Raw genomic sequence first — 13,450 nt, 5'->3', positions numbered from 1 at the left:
TATTTTTATTCCCCTCCTCCCATTTTTATATTTTAGATTATCAGAGAGACACTTTGTCAAAGAATATGGACACTTGATACATAATGCCAAATTCTTCATAAGAGCTGTTGCCAAATCAATGATAATGTTTATTTACTTGTACTCTTGCCAGCCATGTTTACTGGGGTGGTGGTGGTTATTGTAGTGGTGTTGTTCTTTAGGGGTGGATTCCCAATATGTGGTCTTTAAATAATTATCTAATAATGGGTGTTTGAAAAAATGTTTATTCTGTTGGTCAGGTACACAGGTATTTATGATACATGTATATGACTTGTCAAAGTTAATAACATTTTCTCTAGCCTTAGGTAATGCATGAAAGCGCGTTTCAGTGCCACTCATATAAGAAGTGCCCAGTAAGTGTCAACTATTATTGTCTACTTGTTACTACTTTCTAGAAATATGTTGAATTCTTTTTCTGTAATTGCAGATTTGTCAGTTTTACATTTCTGAGTATTTTATATATATATTGAAGCTGTTGTTAGATGCATATTCATGATTTTTAGTGGAATGTTTTATCAGTTTTTCAAAATTGCCTTTGTCTCATATAATGCTTTTCATATTGAACTATATTTTGTCTGCTATTAAATATTTCCAAGCCTCATTTTTATGATTTTTTTATTCAATTACAAGAAGAATACATACTATAAAAAGGTTTTAACATGGTTCCATAGCTTCACAGTTCCCCTCAGAGACAGACACTATTACTACTTATGTGTTGTTTTGTTTTTATGTATCATATGAAATGATACATTCTGTGCCTATGTAAACATGTTTACATATTTTTCTTTACACAATTGGTGGCATGTTCCCATTCTATACTTTATTTAATACATGTTAGAAATGGTCTCATATCAATGTATATAGAACTCTAATTTTTAAAAGCTGCATACTGGGCCCACAATTGATAGAACTGGTTTTATATTGATAAAATATCTAAATCATTTCTAGTGTCTTCTATTAACAAGTGTTGCAGGCTAGGCATGGTAGTTCACACCTGTAATCCTAGCGCTTTGGGAGGCCAAGGCAGGTGGATCACCTGAGGTCAGGAGATCAAGACCAGCCTAGCCAACATAGTGAAACACCATCTCTACTAAAAAAAAAAAAAAAAAAATACAAAAATTAGCCAGGCATGATCATGTGCACCTGTAATCCCACCTACTTGGGAGGCTGAGGGAAGAGAATCGCTTGAACCCGGGAGGTGGAGGCTGCAGTGAGCCAAGATCATGCCACTGCACTCTAGCCTGGGTGACAGAGCAAGACTCTGTCTCAAAAAAAAAAAAAAAAAAAAAAGTGTTGCGATCCCTTGAGTATTTATCATTGTGCACCTATGCAAATATTTCTAAATATAAGTATCTAGGAATGGAATCATTTGGTCAAAAGGTAATTGCATTTTTTTTTGTTTATAGCTATAGCTGAGTTGCAAGCTTTCTTTTTATTCTTTGCTTGCTTTATCTTCAATTCTTTGTCTTTCGTTTTAAAGCTGTGTCTCATATCTGTATTTTGTCTTGTTAGCTGAGTGGTTTTATCTTTTAATAGGCTAATTTAACCCATTCACATTTGTGATTATTGTTATGTTTAGACATAATTCTGAAGCCCTATTTTATCTTTTATTTGTGGTTATATGGGGTTTTTTTCTGTTAAGCTTTTTATTGGATTGACTATAATTTTTTTCTTCTAGTGTTTGAAAATTTGTATATCTGTCCAAATTTTACCATTAAAATTATGACCACTTTAAACTAATTTTTCTCAACATCTAGAACAATGCTGACCAATAGAACTTTCTGTAATGCTGGAAACATTCTATATCTGTGCTATCCAATATGGCAGCTACTGAGCACTTAAAGTGTTAGTATAACATGGGAACTAATTTTATTTATTTTTCAGAGTCTCTCTCTGTTCCCCAGACTGGAGTGCAGTGGCACAATCATGGCTCACTGCAGCCTCAACATCCTTGGATCAAGTGATCCTCCCACCTCAGCCTCCTAAGTAGCTGGGAATACAGGTGTGTGCCATCATGCCCAGCTAATTTTTTCTTTTAAGAGATGGGGGTCTCACTATGTTGCCCAGACTTGTCTCAAACTCCTGGGATCAAATGATCCTCCCGCCTTGGCCTCCCAAAGTGCTGGGATTATAGGCATGAGTCACCATACCCAGCAGGAAGTAAATGTCCAATTCTGTTTAATGTTAATAGTCATAGTGGTTAATGGCTACTGAACAGCTCAAATATGTACTCTTTTTCCTGTGCACCCCCTCCCACCCACACACCCTCCCTGCTAACATTTCCCACATAGAATCAAATCACTAAGATTTTTGTTCCAGAATACCTTGTTTTACATTGTGTATCAAAATTTTTAAAAAATCAAATTAGATTGTTTCCTTTTCCTTCTTTTAATACACTGTATCTCCATTTTAGATTCGTTGTGTTTTGTTTTGCAGGATAGTCCCTTCACTATTCTTTCAGAAAGTAGCCACACATGGTAAAATGTGGGTCCTTGCTTTCCATCTCTATTTTGCTCTCTTACATGCCAGTTTGAATGGACATAGAATTCTAGGGTTTAGAATTCAGTTTCCATTACAGCTTGGAAGTTAGAGTTGTAATGTGTTACAGTATCCAACTGAGAAGTCTGATGCTAGTTCAATTTTCAACCCTTTTCTCAGGCAGTCCATTTTCAGGTTTGGTTTCTTTCTGAGTAGTTTTGGAGTTTTCTCTTTATCCTAGCTGTTCTAAAGGAAGATAAAGTCTTCCTTTATCTCTGGGTTATGTGTTTTATTTATTTGATTATAGTCTCCTGCATTCTGTTCTCCTGTGCAATTGTTGCTGCATGTTGGAATTCTGCATCTATCTTCCATGTATCCAAATTTTTCTTATGTTCTTAATTGTTTGCCTTTTTCAGTACATTCTGGACAAACCCCTGGATCAATTTTTCAGCACACTAAATAGCACTTATGTTCTATTTTATGTCATTGTGTGACAGTCTTTTACACTTCTGAGGTATCTAATCACTTCTTTAAAGAATATCAAGGAGCTCCATTAAACCATCTACTGGGGGTATTTGTACTTGTATTGAAGTCTTATGTTTGCTGTATTTTCTGCTTTTACAGTGTTCTGTTAGGAATGGTGTCTCCCTTTCATGTCTTTGTTTTTGTCAGATACTGTGTGATTCTTGATCTGTCTGCTTTTGTGTTTTGACCTTCCTTGTTTGTCTTCAGTTGTCTGCCTCTCATAATTGTGAGAAGCCAAGATGGACATGGATCTGACATGTCTTTGGGACGTTGGTTCTTTTCCTACTTGAAGGTGATAAGCTTGCTAGATTTCCACCTTTTTTTCTCCTGGCCCCTGTAACTCTGTGAGCTGAGTAGTAAAAGCTGTCCTTTCTGAGAGCATTCCACAGTGAATTCTCACCAAGGACAGCACTAGAGTTAAGTCTTGTTTTCCTTCTTTTCTTTCTTCTGATCCACTTGTAGACGCTTCAGGCTTTGTTCTAATCATTCCACCATGCATGTGATCACCAAGCAGTTCTTGGATTTTTTTTTCCTTAGGGAAATTACGCCATGGCCAATTGCAGCAGTTTAGGAAATTACTACAGTGTGCTCTCTCCCTGTTAGAACTGTTTTTCTCCTATGTGTTTTAGATGCATGTATATGTGTAATATGTGTATGTGTGTGTGTGTGTGTGTGTGTTTTTGAGACAGTCTTACTCTGTCACCCAGGCTGGAGTGCAGTGGGGCAATCGCAGCTCACTGCAACCTTGAACTCTTGGGTTCAGCCTCCTGAGTAGCTGGGACTACAGGCACATGTCACCAGGCCCAGCTTATTTCTCTTTTTTTGGAGGGTGGGGGCGTAGGTGGGAGTGCAAAGGTAGAAACAAGCTCTCCCTATATTACCTAGGCTCGTCTCAAATTCCTGGGCTGAAGCGATCTTCTGGCCTTGGCATCCCAAAATGCTGGGATTACAGGTGTGAGCCATGGTGCCCAGCCCTAATTTTACTTGATATCTTTTAAAAATTTCTTAAATTTTCAGTTCCTTTCCAGGATCATCTGGATGCATTTTATTAAAATGGCATTATCTGGGATTTATGATTTGGTATCCTTCATCACTCATGATCATTTTTAAAGACTTTGTGAATCTGATAGAAAAAAATGTCATTGTTGGCCTGGCGCAGTGGCTCACACCTGTAATCCCAGCACCTTGAGAGGCCGAGGTGGCGGATCACCTGAGGTCAGGAGTTTGAAACTAGCCTGCCCAACAAGGTAAAACCCCATCTCTACTAAGAATACAAAAATTAGCCAGGCATGGTGGTGGGCATGCCTGTAATCTCAGCTACTTGAGAGGCTGAGGCAGGAGAATCACTTTAACCCAGGAGGTGGAGGATGCAGTGAGCCGAGACCACACCATTGCACTCTGGCCTGGGCAATAACAGTGAAACTCCGCCTCAAAAATCGTTTTAATTTGCATTTGTACTTTCCATCTTTGCTGGTATGCATTTTATGTAGGATTTTCTACATAGGTCTTAAAAACACAAAATATGTATTTAACATTTGTGATTTGGATTAAATGCCTCTTGATTTTCATTTTGTCCAAAATATTCCCATAGGCCAATTTGAATATTGTATTCAAATTAATTGTATTCTAAGTAATTTAGGCACGAAAGAGACTTCTGATGTGTCTTCTAAAAAACCTCCCCTTTCCCTGCCTTTTGAGGGGAAGAGAGGAAGAACTGGGCTTGCTAAAAAAAACTTCCGTAAAATTTCCTTCATTGCTCAAAGGCCGGTTAAGAGTAGTCTATTCTGTATGATCGTTTGATTCACATGGTAGACTTGTACCAGTTTGTAGTTTCAGAAAGGCATGATTTGCAAACTCCTTACAAATTGAAGACAGCAAGGGAAGTCTGTGATTGACTTAAAGAGTATCAGTTAAGGTTTAGACACATTCAGGGTGAGTGTGTACTTTCAGTAGAAACCCATTTCTTGTTTCTAGAATCAACATAAAATTTTCACTGATACTTACATCAACATTCACAGTGTGGTAATCTGAATTGGCAGGTATCCAGGTGTGACTAGCTTCAGAAAACCCAGCATTTGAACTATTGTCCCACTGCATTGGTGACTTTGAGAGTAGGGTATTCTATGTCAAAAGACCAGAAAGAGGAAACAATGGTCTGGTTATTAAAAGAAATGCATGTTGGTGCTGATTTACTTCATAAATGTTTAATTCCCTATAGTTTTAGCTATACTTGTACTCATTAGCATTTGTGATGAAAATGCCTTAACATTCACCACTTTCACACTTTTAACTAGAAAGTACCTAATAACATTGACTTTGAATAGACAATACTAGTTGAACTTTAACATTTGAATTTGAATAGACAATACTAATTGAACCTTAATACATGCTTGAAATCATTGCTGCTTTTGCCTAAAAATCAGTAATGTAGGATTTTAAAATGTGCTGTTACCGATTTATACTACTACTACTGTGGTACAGTGATGGTGAATTTAAGAACATTGCCATGTACAAGTGAGTGTGAATTCTATCCTACTGGTTTATTCAGCCTGTTTATTGCTCATGGGTGTGCGCACACAGATGTAGGAGCTGATAGAGAAAAAAAGCTACCTTAAATATTAGGGAAATTGGATCTCATACAATTGAAAGATAACCAGGCAAATTAAAGTTTCAAGATAGTCATCTGCCCAGCAACACAATTCTGAAATCTGTAGCTGCAAAATAAAAAACTGCTCAACTCAGGCTGTGCACTGCACTTGATAACATAAAAGGAAGAGTCTTTGTGCTATGGTCACCCAAGACCAAACAGGACAAATAAGAACCAAAGAAATAAGTGTTCCTAACTCCACATTTCAAGTAGAGAGAAATGAATAATAATCTAAAGTAAACCACTGGTTCTCCAGTTTTAGTGTGCCTCTCAACACAGTATTCCTGGCAAAAATGAAAAAATGAAATTTTAATGTGCTTTTCAGGTGGAAAACATCTTTAAAATGCCTTACCCAAGAAATTCAGTTGTGTGGCTCAGAAAGCATTTTTAAAATAAGCTCTCCAACGATCAAGAAAGCTGAGAATTCTTACTAACAGTAAAAAAGAAAAGCAAAGTAACCATGATTTTCAGCAGTAGAACAGAGAGATAGTAAGTGCCCTGATTTGACAAAAAATAAAAAATGAGTCCTTGGTTTTGTAGTTGTGACAAATAGTCAAGTTGTATTCAACTTACAGTATCGTAGCTTTCATTGAGAGTTGTGGCTACAATATTTCCCATTCCAATTTCCTCTCCATAGTAAGTTATAGGAGTTCCAGGGAGTGTGAAAAGAAGCATGTTCATCATGTTGACATACTCATTCCCCAAACGAGAAGTCAGCCTGGAACTGTCTGGTCCACCAATCTGAAAGGCAGATATATTTAAGAACACAGCTCTGTACACAGTTTTCTCAAAGATTTACCCTATTTCACAGAAAGTTCCCCAGGCAGCACAAAGTAGGTGTGGTAACTTGGTATTAGCAGCCTAGACTTGAGTCCCTAGGCCTGCTATTTGCTGTGTAACTGACCAATTATCTTGGCCACTGTTGAGCAAGAAAATGGTGATAAGAATTTACTTCATAGTGATATTGCAAGTAAAATTCAGAGGGCACATTATTCATATTTTCTCACATCTGGATAAGAGAATATTGACAGGAAAGAAAAGACGACTGTTTTCTCCACAGAGAGCAAGACAAGGGAATAAGGTGAAAGGGACAGGCATAAGAAAGACTTCTGATGTCTCATCTTTTAAAAAATTGTTTTGACTTACAAACTATTCAAACAAAATTTTTAAATCAACTTTTAGAAAGAATTTACATAGTCCAAGATGAAATTTTATAAAGTGTTTTCTATTTTTAAATATATTTCCGTATTAAATGTTCGGGTATATAACATCTAGTCCTTATTTAAGTAAGACTGTTTAAATAGTAATTTATTTAAATCACTTGACAACTCTACTCATAACCGATAACTCAAACCCTTATGTGCATATGCTGAGCATGGCACTTTACTGTTGAAAAAGTACTTTCACATCTGTTTCCCTCCTTCATAATGCTATCAAGTACTATCTTCATTTTATAAATGAGGAAACAAGCTCTGAGAACTTGCATCATTTATTGAAGTAGTAGTATGAGACAGAACTAGCTTTTGAACTTGAGTCTTAGGACAAGACTTAATTGCTACAATTCAAGAAATGGGAGGTTGCTTTTTTTTTTTTTAACTTCCTCAGATGTATGAAAATCATCTTTATAATTACGTTTTTATAGACCATTGTGAAGTGTTTTTCTATTTTTACGGCCAGAAAATTAGGTCAATTTTTGCCTCCATCCTTTTATTATTTTCGCCATCATGAGATCTGACAGGAAACCCTTTGATTTCTCAGGCCTTCTGGACAGAGAGCACAACAAACATTGGGAAAGGGAGAATGTGATTTTGAATTGTCATACTACTTAAAATGTCCAGTTTTTAACAATAACGAAAATACAAAACAAGCAAAGAAACAGGAAAATATGGCTCGTATAATGGCGGGGGAGTCAACAGCAAATGTTGCTTAGGAAAACCAAACATTGGACTTACTAGACGAAGACTTTAAACCAGCTAATATTCTGATATTCAAAGAAAAAAAGCTGTGTCTAAAGAATTTAAAGGAAGTATATGAACAGAGTTATCAGATAGTATCAGTAAAGAGAAATTATGAAAATTTTAGAGTTAATAAGTACAGTAGCTAAAGTGAGACATTTACTAGAGGGGCTTGACAAATTTGAACTAACAAAGGAATCAGAAAACTTGAAGATGGGTCAATTGAGGGTGGTATCTGGTCTGAGAACCAGAAAGAAAAAGAATGAGGCCAGGTGCTGTGGCTCCCACCTGTAATCCCAGCGCTTCGGGATGCCAAGGCAGGAGGATTGCTTGAGCCCAGGAGTTCTAGACCAGCCTGGGCAACATGGTAAGACCCCATGTCTACAGAACTTAAAAATTTAGCTAGCCATGTGGCATGTACCTGTAGTCCCAGCTACTCAAGAAGTTGAGGTGGGAAAATTGAGCACAGGATGTCAAGGTTGCAGTGAGCCATGTTTATACCACTGCACTCCAGCCTGGGAAAGAGACCAAAAAAAAAGAGCAGACTCAGACCTGTGGGATACTATCATGCATACCAACATAGGCCTAATGGGAATCTCAAAAGGGAGGGAAATGGTCAGTAATAATATTTGAAAAAATAATGGCCAATTGATTTCCCACATTTGATTTTTTTTTTTTAATTGTGTATCAAAAACCTCAGTGGACTCCAAGTAGGACAAAATTAAAAAGACTCGGCCGGGCGCGGTGGCTCAAGCCTGTAATCCCAGCACTTTGGGAGGCCGAGGCGGGTGGATCACGAGGTCAAGAGATCGAGACCATCCCAGTCAACATGGTGAAACCCCGTCTCTACTAAAAATACAAAAAATTAGCTGGGCATGGTGGCACGTGCCTGTAATCCCAGCTACTCAGGAGGCTGAGGCAGGAGAATTGCCTGAACCCAGGAGGCGGAGGTTGCGGTGAGCCGAGATGGCGCCATTGCACTCCAGCCTGGGTAACAAGAGCGAAACTCCGTCTCAAGAAAAAAAAAAAAATTAAAAAGACTCACTTGGACATATCAGTCAAACCATTAAAAGGCACAGAATCTTCAAAGGAACAAATTGGTACATCACATGTAAGGGAGTCTCAATACGATTAGCAATAGACTTATCAGAAACCATGGAGGCCAGAGGGCAATGGAATGACATTTGAAGTGATGAAAGAAAGAACTTAAACCAAGATTTCCACATCCAGCAAAACTTTTTCAATAATGCATAAAATGAGATACCACTTCACACCTACTATGATGGGTATAAATTTTTAAAACAAGACAGAAAAGTGTTGGTGAGGATGTTAAGAAATTGTACATTGCTGATGGAATGTAAAACGGGGAAGTCACTGTGGAAAACAGTTTGATAGTTCCTCGAAAAGTTAAACATAGAAGTACTATATGATCCAAGGCTGGGCACAGTGGCTCACACCTGTAATCCTAATGCTGGGAGGCCAAGGTGGAAGGATCACTTGAGCTCAGGAGGTCAAGACTAGCATGGACAACATGGCAAAACCCCATCTCCACAAAAAAATACAAAAAGAAGTACTACATGATCTAGCAATTCCACTCCACTGTACAGATCCAAAAGAACTGAAATCTGGGGCTCAAACAGACACCTTGTACACCATTTGTTTGTAACATCATTCACATAGCCAAAAAGAGGCACCAAATGCCCATTACAGATGAATAGATAACATGTCTTATGTAAGTACAATGGACTGTTACTTAGTTGCAAAAAGGAGTGAGATCTGATACATGCTATTGTATGAAGGAAACTTGAAAACATTAAGCTAAGTGAAATAATGCACACAAAAGGACAAATACTGTATGATTCCACTGTGAGTTACCTAGAATAGGCAAATTTATAGAGCCTGAAAATAGAAGGGAAGATATTAGGGGTTAGTGGTGGAAGTGAAGAATTAATGTTCAGTGGGTACAGATTTTCTGTCTGGGATGATAAAAGTTCCAGAAACTGATAATGGTGACGGTTGTACAACATTTTAAATGTATTTAATGCACTGAATCATACACATTTAAATGTTTAAAATTATGTTTTATGTATATTTTGCCATAATTTTAAAATAAAAAAATCCTCAGGAATTCACAGTAAACTATTAGAAACAATAAACAAAAGCCGGGCACGGTGGCTCACGCCTGTAATCCCAGCACTTTGGGAGGCTGAGGCGGGTGGATCACGATGTCAAGAGATCGAAACCATCCTGGCCAACATGGTGAAACCCCGTCTCTACTAAAAATACAAAAAAATTAGCTGGGCATGGTGGCATGTGCCTGTAATCCCAGCTACTCAGGAGGCTGAGGCAGGAGAATTGCCTGAACCCAGGAGGCAGAGGTTGTGGTGAGCCGAGATCACGCCATTGCACTCCAGCCTGGGTAACAAGAGCGAAACTCCATCTCAAAAAAAAAAAAAAAAAAAAAAAGTTCAGCAATGTAGGATACAAGATCATGATACACAAATCTATTGTATTTCTATACACTTATAATCAAAATGAAATAGTTTACAATAACATCAAAAGAACAAAATACTTAGAATAAGTTGAACAAAAAGTTTTAAGACTTATACAGTGAAAAACACAAAACATCAAAAGAAATTAAAGACCTAAGTAAGATACATCTGTATTCATGGATTGGCAGACTTAATACTATTAAGATGGCATGACTAAAAAAATGATAAACAGATTCAATGCAATCCCTGTCAAAATCCTAGTTGGCTTTTTAAATCCCAGTTGGCTATTCTAAAATGTATATGGAAGTTCTAAAATTTACATGGAAATGTAAGGTACCCAGAACAGCTAAAATAATCTTGAAAAATTGTAACAAAGTTGAAGGACTCACACTTCTCTATGTCAAAACTTACTAAGCTATATTAATCAATTCAGGGTGTTGAGGCATAGAAACAGACATACAGATCAACAGAACAGAGTCTGGAAATCTAATCAATTGATGTTTTTTTTGTTTTGTTTTATATTTAGAGAGAGGGTCTCACTCTGTCACCCAGGCTGGAGTGCAGTAGTGTGATCATGGCTCACTGCAACCTTGAACTCCTGGGCTCAAGTGATACTCCCACTTCAACCTCCCAAAATGCTGGGATTTCAGGTGTGAGCCCCCATGCCTAGCCTATAATCACTTGATTTTTCAAAAAAAGTTCCATGATAATCCAGTGAAGGAAACAGTAGTCTTTTTAGCATATGGTGCTGGAATAAATGGACCAGGCAATGGTTTCTAGTATAATACCTAAAGTACAAGCAACAACAACAAAATAATTGGACTTCATAAAAATTAAAAATTTTTATGCTTTTCAAGGGACACTATCAAGAAAGTGACATGAGGTTGGGTGCGGTGGCTCACACCTGTAATCCCAGCACTTTGGGAAGCCAAGGCAGGCGGATCACAAAGTAAGGAGTTCAAGACCAGCCTGGCCAACACGGCGAAACCCTGCTTCTACTTAAGAAAACAAACCAACCCACAGCCGCTGCAGTGGCACACACCTGCTGTCCTAGCTACTCGGGAGGCTGAGGCAAGAGAATCACTTGAACCTGGGAGGCAGAGGTTGGAGTGAGTTGAGATTGTGCCACTGCCCTCCAGCCTAGGCAACAGAGAGACTCCATCTCAAAAAAAAAAAGAAAAAGAAAGTGACATGAAAGCCCACAGAATGGGAGAAAATGCTTGCAAATCATCTATCCAGAATATATCAGAAATTCTTACAATAAAAAGACAACCAAATTTAATTATAGGCAAAGAATTTGAATAGACATTTCTCCAAATAAGACATGCAAATGTCCAATAAGCACATGAAAATGCCCTCAACAAAATTAGCCATTAGGGAAATGCAAAAAAATAATAAAAATACACACACACACATAAAATATGAGATAACAATTTGACACTCAGCAGGAAGGCTGTAATCAGAAAGGCAGACTATCACAAGGCTTGATGAGACACACAAACACACACACACACAAAATATGAGATAACAATTTGACACTCAGCAGGAAGGCCGTAATCAGGAAGGCAGACTATCACAAGGCTTGATGAGATGTGGAAAAACTGAAACTCATAACATTGCTGGTGGGAATGTAAAACAGTGTAGCTACTTTGGAAAACAGTTTGGCAGTTCCTCAAATACTTAAATGTAGACTTAACCATATGCCTAGTGTGACAATTCCACTCCTGGATATACACCAGAGAGAACTGAAAATACGTTTTTATAGAAACGTACACAAATGTCCACAGCATCACTATTCATAATAGTCCAAAAGTGAAAACAATTCAAATGTCTGTCCCTTCACAAATGGATAAACAAAATATGCTTTACAGAAGCATTCAGCCAGAAAGAGGAACGATGTGCCAATACATACTATGACATGGATAAACCTTGAAAACACTATGTTAAGTGAAAGAAGCTAGACACAAAAGGCCCATATTTTATAACTCTTTGTATGAAATGCCCTGAGTAGGCAAATCCATAGATAACAGGAAGTAGGTGAGTGGTTGCCAGAGCCTGAGGACAGAGAGGGAGGGGCCGTTCAGTGACTGCTAATGGATATGTGGTTTCTTTTTGGGGTGATGAAAATGCTCTGGAATGAGACATTGGTGATACTTGGGTAACTCTGTGAATATACAAAAAAAAAAAAAAAAAAAAAAAAACTTACATACTTTAGAAAGGATAAATTTTGGCCAGGCACGGTGGCTTATGTCTGTAATCCCTGCACTTTGGGAGAACTATGTCTCAACAAAGCTGTTATTTAAAAATTTAGTATAGTTCTAATACTTAGAGTTAACAAATTAAAGTAAATTTGAGCCTCTTTCTCCTCACCGGACAGAGAAAGGCTCTGGCAATAGAAACATACATTCTTGCCAATTAAAGCATCAGAAAAGATTGAAATAAGCTTAATCATGGTTCACAGATTCAGTGTTTTTCTGCCCAGGCTGCATTTTCTCCTTCCTTATCCTTTCAGTTTTTCATCAGGCTGTGTAAGACAGCTGGCAGGATCTGTGCGTAAAGTATCAAAATCATACCACGTTTCAAGGCCCAGCTCAAACCTATAAGTATTGTGGAGGCACCACAGAAGATATTGACTAGTAGAAGACACCTCTCTATACTATACAAGAGCAACTCTTTACTGTATAAGAGAAGGTACACCTTTGTTAAATTGCTTAACTGCTAAGAATAACAGCACCAGCAATAAAGAAGCTCTGAGCCTGAGCACCTCAGTGTGAGGTGGCGCTGTGCTAGGATGCTGGGAACCTGCCTCTGTCCTTAATGAGTGAACCATCTGGCAGGGAAAGCAGATATCGTGGAAGCGTATGGACTTTTAGGGAATGAAGGGGTGCTATGGTATAAATAGGTAGACCTGACACCTCATTTCAGGGCTCCAGAAGGCTTAATGTGGTGACACATACCCGAGACCTAAATGGTGAGACCAAAGAAACAGCATAAGATGGTAGAGATACAGAGAAATGGTGGATTACAGAGATGAAAGAGGTGTTTGAGCGTAACATTTTAAATATATACACTTTAATATATTAAAGAAAGGAGGGTTGTCTTTTGTATGAGAGAAAGAAACCTCCATTTTGTTTAAACCACTGTTACTGTGGGACTTTTAAGCAGCCCTACTTACGTCTATAATTCTACAGACATCTTACTAACCCAAACCCAAAGACAGAAAAATCAGATCAGGGAAAGGAATCTTGATGGGTGTTGATGGGTGTGGAAGTGAAAATATTAGTTTGTCACCACAGGTATATGTCACTATCTTT

At 37.9% G+C, this 13,450-nt stretch overlaps 1 protein-coding gene across 2 annotated transcripts in view; it reads right to left on the bottom strand.

Annotated features, from left to right (window-relative positions):
- Positions 1 to 13,450, bottom strand: part of SLC3A1 (solute carrier family 3 member 1) — a 60,252-nt gene that overhangs the window by 1,504 nt on the left and 45,298 nt on the right. For both annotated transcript variants that reach the window (XM_074396723.1, XM_003926757.4), the window contains 2 exons: positions 6,263 to 6,430; positions 5,047 to 5,163 (listed from right to left, as the gene is read on the bottom strand). In XM_074396723.1, coding sequence (XP_074252824.1) covers positions 5,047 to 5,163; positions 6,263 to 6,430 — 285 coding nt within the window. The remainder of the gene's footprint in view (positions 1 to 5,046; positions 5,164 to 6,262; positions 6,431 to 13,450) is intronic.

The sequence above is a fragment of the Saimiri boliviensis genome, chromosome 1, assembly GCF_048565385.1.
Source record: "Saimiri boliviensis isolate mSaiBol1 chromosome 1, mSaiBol1.pri, whole genome shotgun sequence".
NCBI lineage: Eukaryota > Metazoa > Chordata > Mammalia > Primates > Cebidae > Saimiri > Saimiri boliviensis.
Note: the sequence above shows the minus strand (reverse complement) of the source record. Positions and strands in the feature narration are given on the sequence as shown.